Source organism: Mytilus californianus, unplaced genomic scaffold (genome assembly GCF_021869535.1).
Source record: "Mytilus californianus isolate M0D057914Y unplaced genomic scaffold, xbMytCali1.0.p SCAF_12, whole genome shotgun sequence".
Lineage (NCBI taxonomy): Eukaryota > Metazoa > Mollusca > Bivalvia > Mytilida > Mytilidae > Mytilus > Mytilus californianus.
The window spans coordinates 34,689,648-34,709,887 of NW_026262604.1; the positions used below are offsets into that span (position 1 = coordinate 34,689,648).

A 20,240-nucleotide genomic window follows, 5' to 3' on the forward strand; every position below is an offset into this window, starting at 1 on the left:
GATTGTGACACAAATTTCTAAGTTCAATCAGCACATGAAAAATTCGTCAGTAAACTCTACCTTCTAAATCTTGCAATTAGTCACGCCAATGAGTTCTTTTTTCTTTTCTCTTTTATGCCTGTTAGATCCAGAAAGGAACCATGTTTCTTGATTGATTTGTAGCAATTGTTCAAGTTTGGTGTCATCACTTTTAAAAAGTGCCATCTTCATTGCTTCAGGGTTATCTTTAATATTTTTAGAACAGTCAACTCAACACGTTTTTTCACTCCTTCTATGAATCTATTACCTAAAAAAAACAGTAATTTAAGTAGAATTTGCAGATCCTGTAGTACAATTACATGTATATACTTTTTGTTTTGTTTTTAAGCAATCAGAACTAATAAGTAGGACATTTATATCTCCAAAATAAGAAGATTTGTTCAATGACACGTGGGATAGTCTCCACCAATTAAACATTGATTATATCAATATGTATCAACATGGGAATACATTGTTTTTATGTAGAGACTATTTATCTGCACCTCGACAAATTTTTGTTCCATAACCTGTACACAAAATAGTTGTGGTTTAATGTCCTGTGACATGCTGTCGTACATTCTTTTACACGATAAACTAATAACGAATACGGAAAGGATAATTTTCCTAGGGTTACATTTAATTTATGTCACCTTGACCTGCTGTCGACGGATTTGAACGCCGTATATCAAGTTAGGATTGTGTATATTGCACAGCAGGAAGTACAGACTTAAAATTGAAATGTTTTAAATTATATTTTGAGAAGATGTGAATTTCAATTTGAACAATATTCTAAAAAAGTAATTCTTGATCTACAATAAAATATGCATCTTAATGATTTGTTCAACTGCCATATAACATGAACACATGTATTAATATTGTTGAGCCGATATGGTACAAGTAGAATAAGTATATGTAGTAAAACAGGGAATTTATAAAAAAAAAATGACCATACAATTGATATTCATGTCAACACCGAAGTGCTGACTTCTGGGCTGCTGATACCTTCAGGGATGAAACGTCCACCAGCAGTGGCATCGACCCAGTGGTATAAATAGTTATCAAAGGTACAGGGATTGTAATTTAATACGCCAGACGCGCGTTTCATAATTATCAGAAATTGTTTTTGACCTTTTCTTGTTATAATGGAGGCCGTCATGGATGATGGACGGGAAATTTGAACTGCCAATGGAAAATGAGGGTATATTGGATAGGGAAATAAATTTTACCTTGCAACAGGCCACCTTCGGACCCCTCAAAGTGTTGTTGCATGAGTACTTAACGTGCAAAGAGCGTGGCACTCCCTTTATACGAGGCATCGGATTGAACGTCCCCATTCTAACGTCATGGCTGCAAACTTGATACATCCCGCACAACTAAACAGCCGCCCCACTTTGGAAAGAGTTTTACTGCCAAACGGAAGAAGACCAAGTGGCCATATTCCTATTCAACCTTGGGATTATGATATATGTATAAGTTCTGAATATGCAGATATTGAAAGAATAATAATCCAAAATTGAGGCAAAGAGTAAATTTGGAAGACGGTTATGCAGGGAAATAAGAACAATGAAAAGAAATGCGAAAAAGAAAACTAATTGTCTTCATTGGAGGGAAAATAATCATGCAGTTAGAAGGAAACAGTATTTTCAAAACAAGTAGTTTAAGAGTGCAAAAAAAACCCCAATGAAGGCTACGGCAAAAGAACAACGAAAAACATGCATATTTTGTTGGTAACAAGCCTTTTAAAAATTGATGACAACTCTTTAAAATGAGTTTGAATTGTCTATTACTGTGATTTACATGTATAATTATTAGAAAAATCTTTTAATTTCGTTTTCTGTTTTAATACTTGGCAAAACTATTTCAATCCAGCTATCGTTTTGTTACCTTACATATATATATGCACCAAAAAGATTTTCTTTTGTAAAGTTAAGACATTCAAGGTTATAGCACCCCGCTCGTGCGGGTGCACTCGACTCCAATCTTAATTGACTAGGATTGTCAGTTTCCTATCGAAGGTCGGTGGTTTTTTCCGGGCACTCCGGCTTCCTCCACCAATAAAAACTGGCCGCCACGAAAAGGCCCAAAAGCGGTGCTTAAAAGTGGCGTTAAAACACCAAAAATCAAATTAAGGTTATAGCTTTGCCATACGTGGATTCTTAAAAATTCTAAAGAACTTCTGGATAATTTTAAATTTTGGTCTTTTTCTGAAATAAGTTCTAAAAAACTTTTGATTTTCAACCCACCATTCCCCATGTGAAATTCTAATTTGGAAAATACTTTGAACGACAAAATTATTATATATTTCTTTCTGTGTGACGTTTACATTTTTTGGCGAGGCATCGGATTTAACGTCCCCATTCTGACCGGACGTGGCTGCAAATTTGTACATCCCGCACAGCCAAACGGACGCCCCACTTTAGCACGGGTTTTACTGCCGGTCGGAGGAAGACCAATGGTGACCATACTTTTATTCCCCAGTCACCCTTGGGGGCTGTCAAAAATGAAAGTGGCCGCATCCGTGTTCATCCTCAACCTTTATATATGTTATGTATTATCATCAAATAGAACTTACATTTCAATATTATGAATGAACACGAATGCGGCCACTTTCATTTAAGATGGAAACCATCTAAAATCTAACCAAAATGCTAAAATTGTGAAGATTTCAGTAATTTAGCATGACTTCATGATGCTAGTACCCGATATATGTGCATTGTATTGTCAAAAACAGTCCATATTTATGTAGCAGAAGCATTCTACTTTACAATAAATAGCTAAAAGATTACATTTTCAAAATTTTGTAAAACTGCTATATTTTGGGGCCAAAAAGGGGTCTTATTGAACCTACTCCTTTGGATTGTATAGAATATTTGACATATAGGTTTCTGAATAAATGTAGTCAAAGAACTTGAAATCTGTTATAAAAATTGAATTTATATTCAATTAAAGATTTCTTGCTGTGCTGTTGCTCAATACTTAGTAAATCTGTTGTCAGACTATAAACAAATAAATTTCAATAATTACTCAATGTTATATATCAAAAATTTAATAAAAAAAAACTATAGGGAGGTTATCTTAATAGATATAAATCAGACATCAAAGTTTAATAAAAACTAGAGGCTCTAAAGAGCCTGTGTCGCTCACCTTGGTCTATGTGAATATTAAACAAAGGACGCAGATGGATTCATGACAAAATTGTGTTTTGGTGATGGTGATGTGTTTGTACATCTTACTTTACTGAACATTCTTGCTGCTTACAATTATCTCTATCAATAATGAACTTGGCCCAGTAGTTTCAGTGGAAAATGTTAGTAAAAATGTACAAATTTTATGAAAATTGTTAAAAATTGACTATAAAGGACAGTAAGTCCTTAGGGGTCAATTGACCATGTTGGTCATGTTGCCTTATTTCTAGGTCTTACTTAGCTGTACATTATTGCTGTTTACAGTTTATCTCTATCTATAATAATATTCAAGATTATAACAAAAAACGGCAAAATTTCCTTAAATGACCAATTCAGGGGCAGCAACCCAACAACCGGTTGTCCAATCCATCTGAAAATTTCAGGGCAGATAGATCTTGACCTGATTAACAATTTAATCTCTTCATATTTGCTCTAAATGCTTTGGTTTTTGAGTTAGAAGCCAACAACTGCATTCTACCCCTATTTTCTATAACAATTCTTATTATCAATCCAATACTTTCTAAATACTACCTTTTGAACTTCTCCTCTCAAGTCACCATCTGCTTTATCTTCAATATTCCTTTCTCCAGCTTGTCCCACTAACGCATTGTACATAGCTGGAGAAAGGAATTTTGGTGATGGTCCTCCGTGTACAATGGATAGGGAAAAGAATAATCCAACATCTCTGTACAGATTGTCTTCTAGGGCTACAATAAAACAAAACTAAATATTTTGCTTAAATGTGATAAAAGATTTAAGATACATTAAATTTAACATTTAGAGGCCTTAATAGACATGATAGATGTCAAAGAATAAATTGTACTATTCATAACTATATATTATCAATCCCTGATGCAGTGATATAATATATATCATGTTTGTTTTGTGTTTCACAGACCTTCCAGAAATCAGAAGCAAAATGAAGGAAAACAAGAATGTGTCCCTAATACATGCATGCACCATCTGCATTATAATTTTCTGTTTAGTGGACCGTGAAAATGGGGTAAAAACTCTAATTTGGCATTAACATTTGAAAGATAATAACATAAGGTACAAGTATACTAAGTTTCCTCAACTTCATCAAAAACTAACTCAACCAAAAACTTTAACCTGAAGCCGGACAGACAGACGAATGAACGGACAGACGGAAGAACAAACGAACGAACAGACCAGAAAACTTAATGCCCATAAATGAGGCATAAACATGGACCTTCCCTTTAAAACTGTAACAAGTGTCTAGATCCCCAAAGTGTCCCCTATTGTAAATGGTGTGAGGGTTATTGTGAGAGATGGGTCAAGATCCCTAATGCACCAGCTCTAGATGAGGAACCCCAAGTAATGTGTAAAAGAAATCTCTGTGTATTGATATTGGACATGTTTCTATTTTTTACAAATGATTGAGCTTAACCATTTGTGGTGATAACGAAAGTAGAGGGACATAGAATAAATGTGTAAAATCTATGGAGCTATTAAAAGTTCAAAGAACTTATTGTGTTAAAACAGGGTTTGTTGACCACAAGGAGCCGCATCACGAAAGAATACTCTGGGTTTGCTAATTTACAGAAAAAGTAATCTCACTTCGTACCCTGAAAATTTAACCACAAATAAGAAAATGTCTCAGCTTCAAAACGAGCCATCATATATATATCCAAGTTAACGATATGGACTGAGCAACAGAAGAAAACGTTACCATTACGGCCTATGGAGAAACAATTGCAAACCTTGACCCAGATGATTGATAATTGAACATGACAAAATACCTCTCCATCCCTATAAAGTGGGAGACATAAAAAGGTAACTGTATAGAGAATACATGAAATTCCTTTTTTAATCTTTCACCAAGATGAGACAATATAATCATCAGTGATATTATTTGCCTTAAATTAGTGGAGAATAAAGGCTTTTTCCCCTGGAGAAGAATCCCAATTTGAAAAAATAATGGCTTAAAATTATTCCCAAAAAGACAATTTTTTTCCCAAACAGTGCTGTCTCAGTAGAAATGAATGAAGTGCATGAATACAAACTGAAAAACACTCATTTAAACATTTTTCATGCCTAAAATGACTATACTTGCAGATTTGAGGGTCTATTTATGTATCATCACTGACAAAATTAGGTCTTATTTTAAAGCAGGGTTTGACATTGAAGTTTCAGTCAAATACATGGTTAATTTAAATTTCCCAATTTGATGAAAATGACACATATTTTCCCAATAAAAAAGGGTAGAGGTAGTTTAGAAAAAGGCCAACAATATCACTGGAATCGTACCTGATGTACTATAGGCCAAAATTCTTCTGTTTTCAGGACCTTCAAAAATGTGCAGGTATTGGATCTTTTTCATCAGCATTCTCAAGAACTCTCTTTTTGGTCTACCTTCATCTATGGCACCTTCTGCGATTCCTACATCGTCCGTAAACTTCACACTTATCTTGCTTTTAGCACAGAAGGATTTCCTTTTGATGGCTCTCCGAGCACCATCTAAAACAAGGTTTCTGTTGATATTGAATTTCGTTATCTTCTCCAGGGCAACCTGTGACTGTAACTTTATTAATAACTCTGGCAAACTGATATCACTAAAATGAACAAAAAATAGTTGACACAACACAGGTTTCTGACACATAATGAATGTGGTCTAAGAACTTAAACTTAAAAACTTTAAATTTTAAATTGGACATTACCGATTATGGTCCAATATCTAAAATCAAAATACATGGTTAGATTCGGCATATCAAAGGACCCCAAGAATTCAATTTTTGAGGAAATCAAATAAAGTTCAATTTTGCACCCTTTAGACCTCAATGTGGACCAGTTTGATAACCGGGCCCAAACATCAAAAATCTAAATACATGGTTAGATTAAGCATATATCAAAGAACCCCATATATACAATTTTTGTTGAAATCAAACAAAGATTTATTTTTGACCCCAATTTGGACCAACTTGAAAATTTGGCCTATAATCAAAAATCTAATACATGTTTAGGTTCAGCATATCAAAGAACCCCAGGGATTCAATTTTTGTTGATGTCAAACAAAGTTAAATTTTGGACCACAATTTGGACCAACTTGAAAACTGGGCCCATAATAGAAAATCTAAGTACATTTTTAGATTCAGCATATCAAATAACCCCAAAGATTCATTTTTTGTTAAAATCAAACTTAGTTTAATTTTGGACCCGTTGGACCTTAATGCAGACCAATTTGAAAACGGGACCAAAAATTAAGAATCTACATACACAGTTAGATTCGGCATATCAAAGAACCCCAATTATTTAATTTTTGATGAAATCAAACAAAGTTTAATTTTGGACCCTTTGGGCCCCTTATTCCTAAACTGTTGAGACCAAAACTCCCAAAGTCAATCCCAACCTTCCTTTTGTGGTCATAAACCTTGTGTTTAAATTTCATAGATTTCTATTTACTTATACTAAAGTTATTGTGCGAAAACCAAGATTAATGCTTATTTGGGCCCCTTTTTGGTCCCTAATTCCTAAACTGTTGGGACCTCAACTCCCAAAATCAATCCCAACCTTCCTTTTGTGGTCATAAACCTTGTGTTCAAATTTCATTGATTTCTATTTACTTAAACTAAAGTTATAGTGCGAAAATCAAAAGAATGCTTAATTGGGCCCTTTTTAGCCCCTAATTCCTAAACTGTTGGGACCAAAACTCCCAAAATCAATCCCAATTTTAGTGCAATTTAAGTATACATAAATAAACATGAAATCTTCAAATACGTACACATCCATTGGTATGGTTTTGTCACCTTCATCATCAGAGTCATCAACTGTTACTATTTCAGTTTCAAACAGCTGGACATATGACCTAAGTAATAAATAAATCTTGGTTTGATTAACCTATTGTACATTCTGTTTTCCTTTTTACTTAAATGATATTTTTTATGTCTGTAATGTTAATATGAAGTTAAAGACATTTATGACACAACATATGTTGAAACCTCCAGGTTGGGTACTTGTCACCAATACGGATATTCAATTGAAAAAATACATGTAAAGTATGCTGGATTTTCGTATCATATCTTTGACAAAAATAAAAATAATCAACTATCACTAAGTTTGTCTGTTCTCAATATTGTCTGAGGGTTCAACTGCGAAACACATGACTTTGCCTGGATGATAATCTACTATCTAGGATGCATGCAATTGCAAGGTTAGATGATTCTACCATGTATAGTTATAACGCTTCACATACACAAATTTTTCTTACGATTGCTTACGAATCTCAAAACTTTACCAGATTCATAAAACTTTCACAAGCTGCTGATAGGGCATTAAACCTTAACCAATCAATCAAACCTAAATCTTGAATCAAAATCAAATACATTTGCAAAGTACTGGAATATATCCCAAAACAATCGGAAATGTATATTCATATACATCAAGAAAGAGGGGGGTAGGAGGGGTCCTGATCCCGAAATCCCGGACTTAAAAACACGAAATCCCGAGGTCCCGAATTTAAATAAAGTTAAATCCCGGATCCCGAAATTTGAAAAAAAGATTTCCCGGATCCCTATGTAGTAAATCCCGAAATCCCGAGCTTAAAAACACCCGATCCCGGAGTCCCGATAAAGGTCCTATCCCCCTCAAGAAAGTATTTATATTTATTCCTAAACTTGTGGCCAACCAATTATAAACTATACTCAATCATTTGTAATTGATTCGTAAAGCAATCGTATTCAATTACACACAAAAGACTTTTCACCATTCTTTAAGAATAGTGTTTGTGTTGTTACATTAAGTTAACAATGAAAATATCTTTTATTACGGAATACAATTCACCAGTCACTCGTTTCATATGACTTTAAAAAATTATGTGCAGTGGGCAAAGTGTATGGAGAGTGCCAGGTTCCATGCATGCTATTAATTTAAGATTTAGATAGTTTACTTTGAGATTATGACTAGGTTAAATAAGAACTTATCCCCCTCTCCCCATCCCCCCACTCGTTTTCCACATTTGCTGACAAAAACAAATCTATTATTCTGTCATCTTATTTTTATATACTTGAGTGACCATTATTATATCTTTGCATTGAAGAATGTATAAGGTTGTTGAAAAATCAATAGAAAATATCTCTAGGGGTGTGTTCTAATTATATAGAAACTGCGCCAAAGTCAATATCAATGAGCACCAAACTTCTTAATGTAAACACATAATTCACAAAAAAGCACAAAAAAGTTTCCAGTGAAACACACCCAGGTTGGTTTTCACATCCAACATTTTGTGACGAAAAAGTGCAGTATGGTACTTGAACTAAAGTGTGTATTCTTGTGGTTGTGTTGTGTTGTTGGGTGTCTAAGTTTCACTCGTACACGGACGACAAATGCCAAGTATACTCTTTAATAGGGTTACCCTTGAAATCTACTGGTAGCGTGATTAAGGGAATCCTGGTCACATAAATAAATAAAAGGATCCTGGTGCAGTCTGAACGAAGTCTTGTAAGTGAACATAAACACGAAGTCGAATAAAAGTTCAATACTGTATTATCAAAATCACATTATACAAGTATAACAAAATGTACATCTAACTTCAGGCTCAACAATACGGTTCTCCTCTCTACTCTACAAACGTAACTGTCCTCTCCTCACTATAAATTCTCTCTTTCTTATCTCACGCTCTTTCTCTCTTTTATATGACTCCTACAAGCCCGTATACAAATAGAGACTACTAGGGCAACCGGGCTCCGTGTAGTCCGTGCTCCGGAAGTCCGGGTGCTCCGGTAATCCGGGTGCTCCGGTGCTCCGGGCTCCTAGTGTTCCGTGCTCCTTACATAAACTTACTAGGGCACCATATGCAAATCATTAGGGCTCACTAGTCAAACAAAGAAATCTAAATATAACTCCTAATTAATATAATCTCTGATGATCTCTAACTGTATTAAATGGCTATGTGTGAAAATACAGATGTATGTAAACCTGATACAATCAGATAACACGCTTGACCTTACATATAAAAATGTTACAATTTAACGGAAAAAAAAAAAAATCAACAATCAGAAAATATAAACAACTCATCCAAATTTCTGTGTGCTGAATAAAATGTCATTAAAACAAATGATAGATACTTACAGAAAAAAAAGTTGTAAATTGACACTGTATTTTTTTCCACTTTCAGGTATGCTTTAATAAATTCGAGGAATAAATGTTGCATATGCTATGATATGGACATAAATGCATTTTTAGTTCCTTGTGCTCATAAATTTTGTTTTCCTTGTGCCACAAGGGTCAAGACTACAGGACAGCCCTGCCCAATATGCAGAACTGACATTACAAATGTGGGATCACTAGTAAGCAGTGACATGTAACAATGATGATAGTTTACTGTTGTATGGTTAATGTATGGTAGGATGCCATACATGTTTTCATGAAGAATCCTTTTAAGCTCACCTGGTGGCATCATTAGTAAGCAGTGACGAGTAACAATGATAATGATAGTTTTCTATTGTATTGTATGATAGGATGTCATACACGTTTTCATTAATGTTTCATTAGTGACCAGGCAATTTTATAGAGTAAAACGTATCATTTGGACCATTGCTTCTTTGACCGGAAGTAGATGGACATGCGGCATTTTCTATTCTTTAAATTTACTGGTCAACTTAAGCCAATGCTGTCCATGTGCTCCAAATTAATTCGCAGATCTCGGTATTTATCTCCTCACTTGATGTTTATATACTTTGCAGAAACCGTATAATTGCACCTCTTCATACTATAAACTACAAATTTATTATTTTACCTGTGTGACGTACAAAATGTAGTTGCCACGTCAGGTATATTCACACGATGAACAAAACACAAATACGCAAGGGATATATTATCTAGGTGTAAAGTTAATGTCACTTCGGCCTGCTACTGACGGGCTTATAATTGGAATTTTGTATAGTATATATGACATTTTAAACTTACACAGCTGGTAATCTACACACGCAGAACAATCGGTTCTGCAATGAAAACCGTGAGAGGATTTTCCGGTTATGCTTGAGTGGAGTAATTGTCACCGCTTCAAAAAGTATGTACATTTCTAAATCGCAATTTTCTAATTGCCCCCAAGGGTGACTGGGGAATAGAAATATGGTCACCATTGGTCTTCCTCCGACCGGCGGTAAAACCCTCGCTAAAGTGGGGCGTCCGTTTGGCTGTGCGGGATGTATAAGTTCGCAGTCACGTCCGGTCAGAATGGGGACGTTAAATCCGATGTCTCGTGTAAACAGAGAGCCACGCTCTTTGCACGTTAAGAACCCTTGCAACAACTCTTTGAGGGGTCCGTAGGTGACCTGTTGCAAGGCTAAATTTCTGTCCCTATCCAATATACCATCATTTCCCGTGGCAGTCTAAATTTCTCCGACCTCAATCCCAGACGCCTCTATTACATAACCTACCTTTTGTATTCATTGTTAATTTGTTCTCGTCCTGAATATGCATGAAATATTTGCCACTGGACGTTAAGCAACCAACAATCAATCAATCAATCAATCAATTTTCTAATTCAACTGATCAAAATATTGAAAATCGGAGAATGCTATGCTGTGGTGAATACTTTAACGAAGAGACACATGTATCATTTACTGTTGTGCATGGAGTAAAACTCCTACAAAATCAATCGTCCCACGAGTAATTGCCGAAAAAAGTGACATTTAAATTTTGAGATGGTTCTTTTAACAGACCTACAAGTTCAGATTTAGTTTTTTTTCTGTCAACGGGATTGAATGTCGTTTTGGGCGACGTGTACGCTGTCTGAAGGTGATAGACGTCTTCATAAATCTAAAAACTGCCAATTTTCATCATTTCATACGTGAGGGGATCGGTTCTGATTGAGGACATCGTGAATGCGTGAGGGGAAGTGCAATCATATCTTTATATTGAAAAATGCAACAATCACTTCAAAGAAAGGCGTGACTTTCATAGTTTTATTGAAGTTCATACTAAATATAAATTGACAATGGAAATGGAAATGGCTACAACGTAAATATCAGTGGTTTAGATTTTTGATTGACTTATGTTTTATTCTCGTGTGCATTATTAAGAGTGTAATGGCATCTCCTGAAATTGAACAAACAATTAAGTTAGTTTGATTTTATTGAATCAGTTATCAGTTTATATCTATTAAAGTATATAGAATAATTTTTGCTATTTAATTAGCATTGATCACAGTTATTGAGTCGAGAAAAGTCACAAGGCCAAAGATTAAAAAAATGTTTGCACTTCCCCTCACGCATTCACGATGTCCTCAATCAGAACCGATCGCCTCACGCATGAAATAATGAAAATTGACAGTTTTTAGATTTATTAAGACGTCTATCACCTTCGGACAGCGTACACGCCGCCCAAAACGACATTCAATCCCGTTGACAGAAATAAAAACTAAATCTGTACTTGTAGGTCTGTTAATAGAACCATCATAAAATTTAAATGTAACTTTTTTCGGCAATTACTCGTGGGACGATTGATTTTGTAGGAGTTTTACTCCATGCACAACAGTAAATGATACATGTGTCTCTTCGTTAAAGTATTCACCACAGCATAGCATTCTCCGATTTTCAATATTTTGATCAGTTGAATTAGAAAATTGCGATTTAGAAATGTACATACTTTTTGAAGCGGTGACAATTACTCCACTCAAACATAACCGGAAAATCCTCTCTCGGTTTTCATTGCAGAACCAATTGTTCTGCGTGTGTAGATTACCAGCTGTGACTTATTAATCGAGAAAGTAACAGAATTTGAACTTATTATTAAAACAATGTATGTAATGTTGTTATTGTAAAATCTCTTTAACATGCTTAAGGATTATGACCCCTTCTGTAACCATGTGAATTACAGTTATGACGAAACATTAAAAAAAATATGGAGAATCTTTCCTTCCCTAATGGTAGGAGTAATACAATCTGATACAACATAAAAAAAATACATACCAGAGCATCAGTCCATATTTTCTCAAAAGATCCACTGTCGAAGTAACACATAGAACTATCAGTTTGATCATTCAACAACCTTTAGCCGGCTTTAAAACCAGGTTCACTCCACAATTTTCTATATAAGAAAATGCCTGTACCAAGTCAGGAATATGACATTTGTTAGCCGTTCGTTTGATGTTTTTGATATTTTGAATTTGCCATTCGTTTTGAATTTTCCTCAAAGTTCAGTAATTTTGTGATTTTACGTTAAGATCAGATACTTTAAATATAATAAAACATGTATAAATTAAAGGTTTTTCAAAAATACGGAGCATCAAAACAAATGTTAACAGATTCCGGATATGGCTATACACTATTGGTAGTAATTGCATGGTAAATGAAATATGACCTTCATATTTAACACAGAACACACTGATGTAGCAAGTTTTTAACATAAAACAAAATGTTCCATTTTACATTTTAAAGACTGAACTTTATAAAAAAGAAAAGGCAAAAATTTAATTGAAAAATTATATGGTAAGTTTACATTAAGTAGCTCCATTAGGAACTCTAAATTTGAAATGCATCATCGTATACACAAGGTTATCCAAAAGTTATAAATAAACTAAATTGAAATTCATACGAATCTCATGGTCTATAGTAAAATTTAAATACCTTTGTTCGGCAGTGTATAATTTGCACACTTCGAAATATAGCTATACCAAATTCAGTGTACTTTAAGGTGCAATCTTTCTATAAACTTTACAAAATTTCCTTTTATATATGTTATGAATGAAATTGACAAATAACATACCGTGTTATCTAGTACTCAAATCGAAACAACTCGTAAACAGAGATGTAAAAAAACAATCCATCTTACCGAACAGGTATAAGAGAAAATATGTCAACCTTTAAGATGTTGATTTAACCATAACCGTCACACTCCTCCCTACTCAGAACAAGTTAGAATTTTTATTACTGTTAAAAAGTAATTAAATAAAAATAAATAACAATAATATCAACAGCATGTAAATAAATCACAAAAATATTTCATGTACACATGTAACAAAATACCCAATAATCTCAACAATTGACCCCCTTCCTCAGTAAAGTTCTACTGTTCCTAAATCAAACATGATCATCATCTTGGTATGACTTTGGCAGCACAGCTTTTGTTTGGGGGGAACATGAAAATCCATTGGTTCATTGCTCACATGTTGCTGTTCCTGTTTCCTCGCTTCTTCCCTAGTTGCAAGAAAGTTGAGTCTACTTGTTTAGTTTTTGGTTTACTTTTCTCCATTACTTTCTTTCGTAATGTTTACCTTTATCTACTTTAAAAGTTGACATATAATCTCTCCTAAACTGAGCCATTGAAACGTTCACAAATAAAGTAACCATGTTCTGAAATGTTTTCATAATATCTCATATCTTACACTTGGAATAACAATAGTTAAGACACTCAAAAATAAATACGTATACTAGTCAGTTCGATAAAAATGCCAGTAGTGATTTCTGGTTAAATTCATTACATTAGACTAAAAGTTCAGTATCCATGACTCCATGCTTTTCACAGAAAATTTCTCTTAGTAGGTTTTAATAAGACTTCTTGTGTTCAGTAAAGTGTGTTTTTTTTTTCAACAGCACTATACATCTCATTTCTATTTTCTAACAAACTTTCATATGTCTGTAACTGCCTACACTGTTCTTCTAATTTTAGAAAGCAATTAAAACAGCAATCAGTAATATTGCATAGTCCTTCAGATTAATTTTGTAATCTTTGAGTCTCAAATAATCTATCAAAGTCTGCTGTAGTCACTGATATATCTGAGTAGGTTGTACTTAACGAGTCTAAAAGTTCACTCAAAAGTTTGAATCGTTTTACAGTTCCTTCTTTTCCAGGATAATTTTTTTTATTAATGCCAGACGCGCGGTTTGTCTACAAACGACTCATCAGTGACGCTCGAATCCAAAAAAGTTTTAAAGGACAAATTAAGTACGAAGTTGAAGAGCATTGAGGACCAAAATTCCTAAAAGTTTAGCCAATTACAGCGAAGGTAATCTATTCCTTAGGTAGAAAAGCCTTAGTATTTCAAAAATTCAAAAGTTTTGTAAACAGTTAATTTATAAAATGACCATATCAATGATAACTCATGTCATAATTTTCGCAATAATGAATCCTACCTTAATTTCCAAATTAACACAGATTCAGTTTTAATATAAATTAGAATTTGAATTTATATTCCCGATTTTGCATTTTTATACATACTTCTTTTGTTGCATTTCTTTCCGTTTCTTTTCTATATTTTATCATTTCCCTATGCTTTTTCTAGATAATTATACGTTTGGGATTTATATTTTTCTCATTTCTGTATTTTTGTGGCATTATGCATATCTTTTGTTAAAATTGCCATCTATAATTTTTTCCATTTTATTTTATATACATGTTGCTTGTGACGATTTAAACTTGCAGATAGACAACGTTCCTTAAATAAAACAAATAGCAATACTCTCGTTAAGTTTTACAATTATCAGAGAAAAATATCGTAGGAAAGAAACAGAACTCCGATCTTTTGCACATAAAATGTAACGTTGGACATTACGTTTTTGCGTAAAAATGGGATAATTAAGTGTTATAATTCTTAGTATTTTCAATTTCGGTTCCTTTTTTTCTTTATTTTCAAGTCTAATGTAATGAATTTAACCAGAAATCACTACTGGCAGTCACTGGCATTTTTATCAAACTGACTAGTATACGTATTTATTTTAATGCTAAACTAGAGCAAAATGTCATTCGTACCAACTCGTGCGCAACGTCACAAAAATGGGGACGATAACTCATCACTATATTGACCTTTGCAACCACAATTTTAGGGGGTTCTTAGATGGCCTGTTGCAAGGCAAAACGTATGTCTGTATCCAATTTACTCACCTTTTCCAGAGGTAGTCTATATGTCTTAGGTTATCAAACCGGTTTGTACGTTGTTCCAAATGTACGTCCAGACGCAGACTGTTCACAGGTAACTAATTCAAATCGTCAGTTCCCGCTATCAGCTGCTCGGTATTTCCGGTTTCACCAATTACCACGAAACCAACATATCACAGCATCTTTATCAATACAATATTTTGGTCCTTGTCTTTTTACATCAAGGAAATGATTTTCCCTTTACTGATCTTCATAGTCATCAAGAAAAGACGAACATGATACCGGTATTTTAGTGGAACTTTCTATTACGGTCGTTAATGGTTTCTTTGGAGGTGAACAACATTCGTTGTGGATGCTTCTTATTCATTGTTATTGTCATTTCTAATCATTGGTGATGAAGTTACTGCATAAACTGGATCTGTATAAAGGTGTTAATGGACTTTGGAAGGTCTAGTGATTCCGGATGATTTTGAAGGTGTGGGTGAAATTCTACCAGTTCGATTCGAATCATTTGTCCGTAATGGTGTTGCCAGAAATGAACATGTGGTGTCGGTCTTTTTCGATCTTGAAAGGCCTATGATACTGCATGGAAGTATGGTATTTTAAAAGATCTGTTTGATTTAGGGTTGAAAGGCAATATGTAAAATTTTATTTCGAATTTTCTGTCTAACAGACAATTTAATGTTAGAGTAAATTCAACCATGTCTGATCTGTATGATCAAGAGATGGGTGTCCCTCAGGGCAGTATTTTATCTCTTACATTATTTGGTCTTAACATTAACAGCCTTGTTGAAGTTTTAAAAAGTAATATTGAAGGTTCACTGTACGTTGATGATTTTTTAATATGTTACAGAGGCAAAAAAATGAATAACATAGAAAGACAATTACAATTATGTCTTGGAAGAATTGAAAAATAGGCCTCGGAAAATGGTTTTAAATTTTCCATTTCAAAAACAGTCGGGATGCATTTTTGTAACAAAAGGAAATTACATTTTGACCCAGAACTCACTTTGTACGGAAACCCATTTAAAATGGTTGATGAAACCAAATTTCTTGGGTTAATTTTCGATAAATAGTTAACCTTTCTACCCCATATCAAAATGTTAAAATCGAGATGTTTAAAAGCATTAGATATTTTAAAAGTTGTCGGCAGCACTAACTGGGGTGCTGATCGCAACATTTTACTTAATTTATACAGATCTCTATAGTGTATGGCTCTGCAAGGAAGTCCTACATACAGATTCTCGATGCTGTTCATACCAGGGTTTGCGTCTTTGTCTTGGCGCCTTTAAAATTGATTGATTGATTGTTGGTTGCTTAACGTCATGGCGCCTTTAAAATCTCACCAGTTGAGAGTCTGTATGTAGAGGCTGATGAGCACTCACTCTCTAATTCGAATTTCACTGAATTATATAAACTCTGCTTTTAAAAGCTACAACTCAGTATACTAAACTCTGGTGAACTAAAGAACTCATTCAATCTCTTTGCAACATGTGATGTTTCAGTTACAAATTTGAGTCGCCTCGTGTGAAGAGAGTGCCACACTCATAGACATGTAGACTTACTTGTAGATCATGTATTACTTAGCATGTTTACACTTTAAAGTATCTATCTTTTATAATTGTCAAGGTTATAGGCAAGAATGACAAAAACGTAGTATAATTAATATTAATTAGACAGTTTACCTTCTCTGCGGTGGACATCCTAGTACTTTGTCAAGTGAGAGCAACGTAAATAAGTAAATTCAAGATTTAAATAGTGCAACATTTAGGGAAAGTTAACTATTTAATACTTTTTATGCATAACTAAATCATGGGAAAACAGTTAACTTTACCCTAAAATTGCATAATTATATAATTTAATTATACAATTGATTTTACTTTGCCAGTGATTGACTGAGAACCACGATGTCCTACCACACAGAAGCTAAACTATAGAAAATTATAGAAGCCGGAGTGAAAAGTCCATAATACTGATTGATTGTTGGTTGCTTAACGTCCAGTGGCAAATATTTCATGCATTTTCATGACGAAAACAAGTTATCAATACATACAATAAGTAGGTCTAGTAATAGAGGCCGTCTGGGATGATGGTCGGGGAAATTTTGACTGCCACTGGAAAATAAGGGTATAGTGGATAGGGACAGAAATTTTGCCTTGCAACAAGCCACCTACGGACCCCTCTAAAAGTTGTTGCAAGGGTTCTTAACGTGCAAAGAGCGTGGCTCTCTCTTTACACGAGGCATCGGATTTAACGTCCCCATTCTGACCGGACGTGGCTGCAAACATGATACATCCCGCACATCCAAAACGGACGCCCCACTTTGGCAATCGTTTTACTGTCGGTCGGAAGAAGACCAAGTGACCATACTTCTATTCCCCAGTCACCCTTGGGGGTAAAAGTCCATAATATGAAAATGGTCTAATAGTGGCTGCAGTCTGTCATATTTGATAATGGTTTTTGCATAGATCATGTCTTTGGTTTTCTCACTTGATTAACTTAAGATTTTGTAATACAGGGGCCTTAACAGCTGACTATAAGGTTTGTGCTTTTTCTTGAAGGCCATTTAGTCACTGGTTTTATCATTGCCAACATTACCACATCTTATTATTGTTAATGCATGTAAAGTGTCACTCCAATTGGGCGTCTATAATATTTGCTATCAAATCAGCTGTTATTCTCTCATATACTAAGTTTTCCATCCGGTCTGAAATTTCAAAAATGTCATGTATGTTGTTAACAATATCTGTAATCATTTGTTGGCTTAAATGTGTTAAGATGTTTAAACTCAAAACAGAAAGCTGATCATGTTCTCTGACTTATTAGGCCATCATTTGTTCTTGATTTTGTCTACTTGCCTGTCTGTTCAGTGTAGACTTGCCTGTAAGGTTTAATGCCGTCATTTGCTGAAATAGCATTATCATCCTGGTCGAAAGATGAACAGTCATTTCCAAGTTCGGATAAAAAATAAAAATATATTTGAGAGCAAGATTTGATATTTCTGCAAAATATAATTGATTGTGACTTGATACCATCCAATGAAAATTTGCATGTAAAGAAAATGATACCTTTTTGGCAATAAATGTAATATTGCTTCGGTTACTGTATCATATCACAAGTTTCAAATCTGACATCCCTAGAATTGCAGCAATCTTCTTTCTGGATGCTTCTGTTGATGTTGCAGTTAATGCCAATACAACTGCTTTTGGCACCAGACTTCTCAGTTCTCCAATTCTTGAATAATTGTTGCGAAATTGATGACCCCTAAAGATAAATAAATACTAGATATCATATCATATAGGTCTTTATTATAATAGGCAAGAATATGTAATCAATAAACAAATAAGAAAACAAAATGTAGAGACTTGTTCGGAATGTATATAATGACTTGTAAATATCCTGGTCAATGAATCGTGTGTTTTTGTGTTGACATTAATTCATTTTATTTGTTATGCAATAGAATATTAAAGGAGTTGTGACAAGTTTAACTCACTTTAATGATAATATACCTTTAATTGTATAAAATGTCATTTCTTCTTTTTTAGTTGTACAACAACTTGGTATCCCATGTTCCCGAGTTTGTACGCACTGGTGAAATATTAAACTCTTTAATGGAAAAAGCACCAATGCTGTACTCCTTTTATTTTAGAAATTCCCTCATGAACTAGAGGAAGCAGTGAAAAATTATACTCTTTCCGAATCCTGATGGAAAAATTGTCATTTCCATCTCAAACATGTGTCTGTCTCCCGGTGAAAATGTAAATCTATATTTATCTTTCAGTTTTTCATTAAAAAATTTCTGCACATAGGATTCTCTTTCATACAACCTATCACTGCAAATGTTCTCCATTTAGCAGCAGTATTGTTGGTTGTCATTTATTTAGAATTTACATACAATTAACTTTCATGACTATCTGAAGAGAAGAACGTTTTATTAATCCAAATTAAAAAGTAGTAATTCTATTAATCAGGTTTCGACATCTATGAGAGAAATTGTATTAAATGTCGAGAGAAGCGGATGGCTTCACGTAGTCAAATTTATAATTTTCTTTCCAGTTCAGTTCAGTTTCTTGTATATTCCTCCATTAATTGTGGAGCACTACCCATAGGGTATAACTTTAGCAACTATATACACCTTAAAACATAAGGAAACATTTGACTGAATTTAGTTATAATTATTACTAAATAATTAATATCATAATTAATTCATAGGATTAAAGTTTTAAAAATAATAATTCATAATGTGCTGAGGTGTAAGAAAACGTTCAGTAAGAACTGGGTATATTTACAAAAAAAAAAGAATTTAGAATTTAAGTGGTCTAAAATTAAACTTTCTTATAATTGTTAGGTAAAGGTGCTATACTTACATCAGAATCTTTAATGAAAAGGTTATTTTATAAGACTTGTGTAAAAAGGGTTGGGGTTTAGAAAAAAATCAACATATATACATAAATTCTCCTTCACAGTTTAAAGTTACCTATTTGGTGATCTTGTCCTTATTCTTTAATTGTACCTGATATCTTAAAACTTTGCCAAAAAAATATTTTAAGTCCTAATTAGTCATAAAATAGTAAGATGATAAGGTAAGGAACTATTTTATTTTATAAAGTTGACTTATACTGTACTTGTGGTCAAGTTTTTGCAGCCAAATGCTACGTGGAAAATCTTAATTACAAAATAATTTTGTCGTTTGTGCTGCTGAAAGAATAGTACGTGAATGGTTAACGCAACTGACAATAGATGATGAATTTCTCGAACATAATACACTAGGTTTGTGTGGTTGTGCGAATACACATTTTTAATTCAGACGAACGACTGTGCACAACCTTCAGTTCTTATGTTTCATTGATTGCTATTCGCCATTCAGAATTGTGAAAGAATGTTAATAATGTGTGGGTTTGTGTCGAAACCTGCCCTACAAGTCTCAATTCATTTCTTATTCAGCCAACGACTGGAACACTAAGTTTGGCATGTCTAATAATGTTAGATTTTTCTTGAGCTTATTGCAACGGAGTGCTGCATTACTAAAATAGTGGGAACTGTAGTTTAACTATTACACTTTATCTTTTAGAAATTAGGTTCTTTAATTGAAAATTTATTTTAATATTGAGCTTTTTTATTGAAAGAATATAACTTTGAAAACAGGAAACTTTAAACTAAATTAAGGCTATAAAGTGACCATATCTTGTAAATTAAAGAGGGTTG

At 33.8% G+C, this 20,240-nt stretch overlaps 1 protein-coding gene across 1 annotated transcript in view; it reads right to left on the reverse strand.

The window, feature by feature from the left end:
* Positions 1–3,683: 3,683 nt before the first annotated feature.
* Positions 3,684–20,240, reverse strand: part of LOC127722412 (G2/M phase-specific E3 ubiquitin-protein ligase-like) — a 35,341-nt gene continuing 18,784 nt past the window's right edge. The window contains exons 2-4 of the mRNA XM_052229283.1: positions 6,943–7,026; positions 5,472–5,776; positions 3,684–3,910 (exon numbers count right to left, since the gene is read on the reverse strand). Coding sequence (XP_052085243.1) covers positions 3,684–3,910; positions 5,472–5,776; positions 6,943–7,026 — 616 coding nt within the window. The remainder of the gene's footprint in view (positions 3,911–5,471; positions 5,777–6,942; positions 7,027–20,240) is intronic.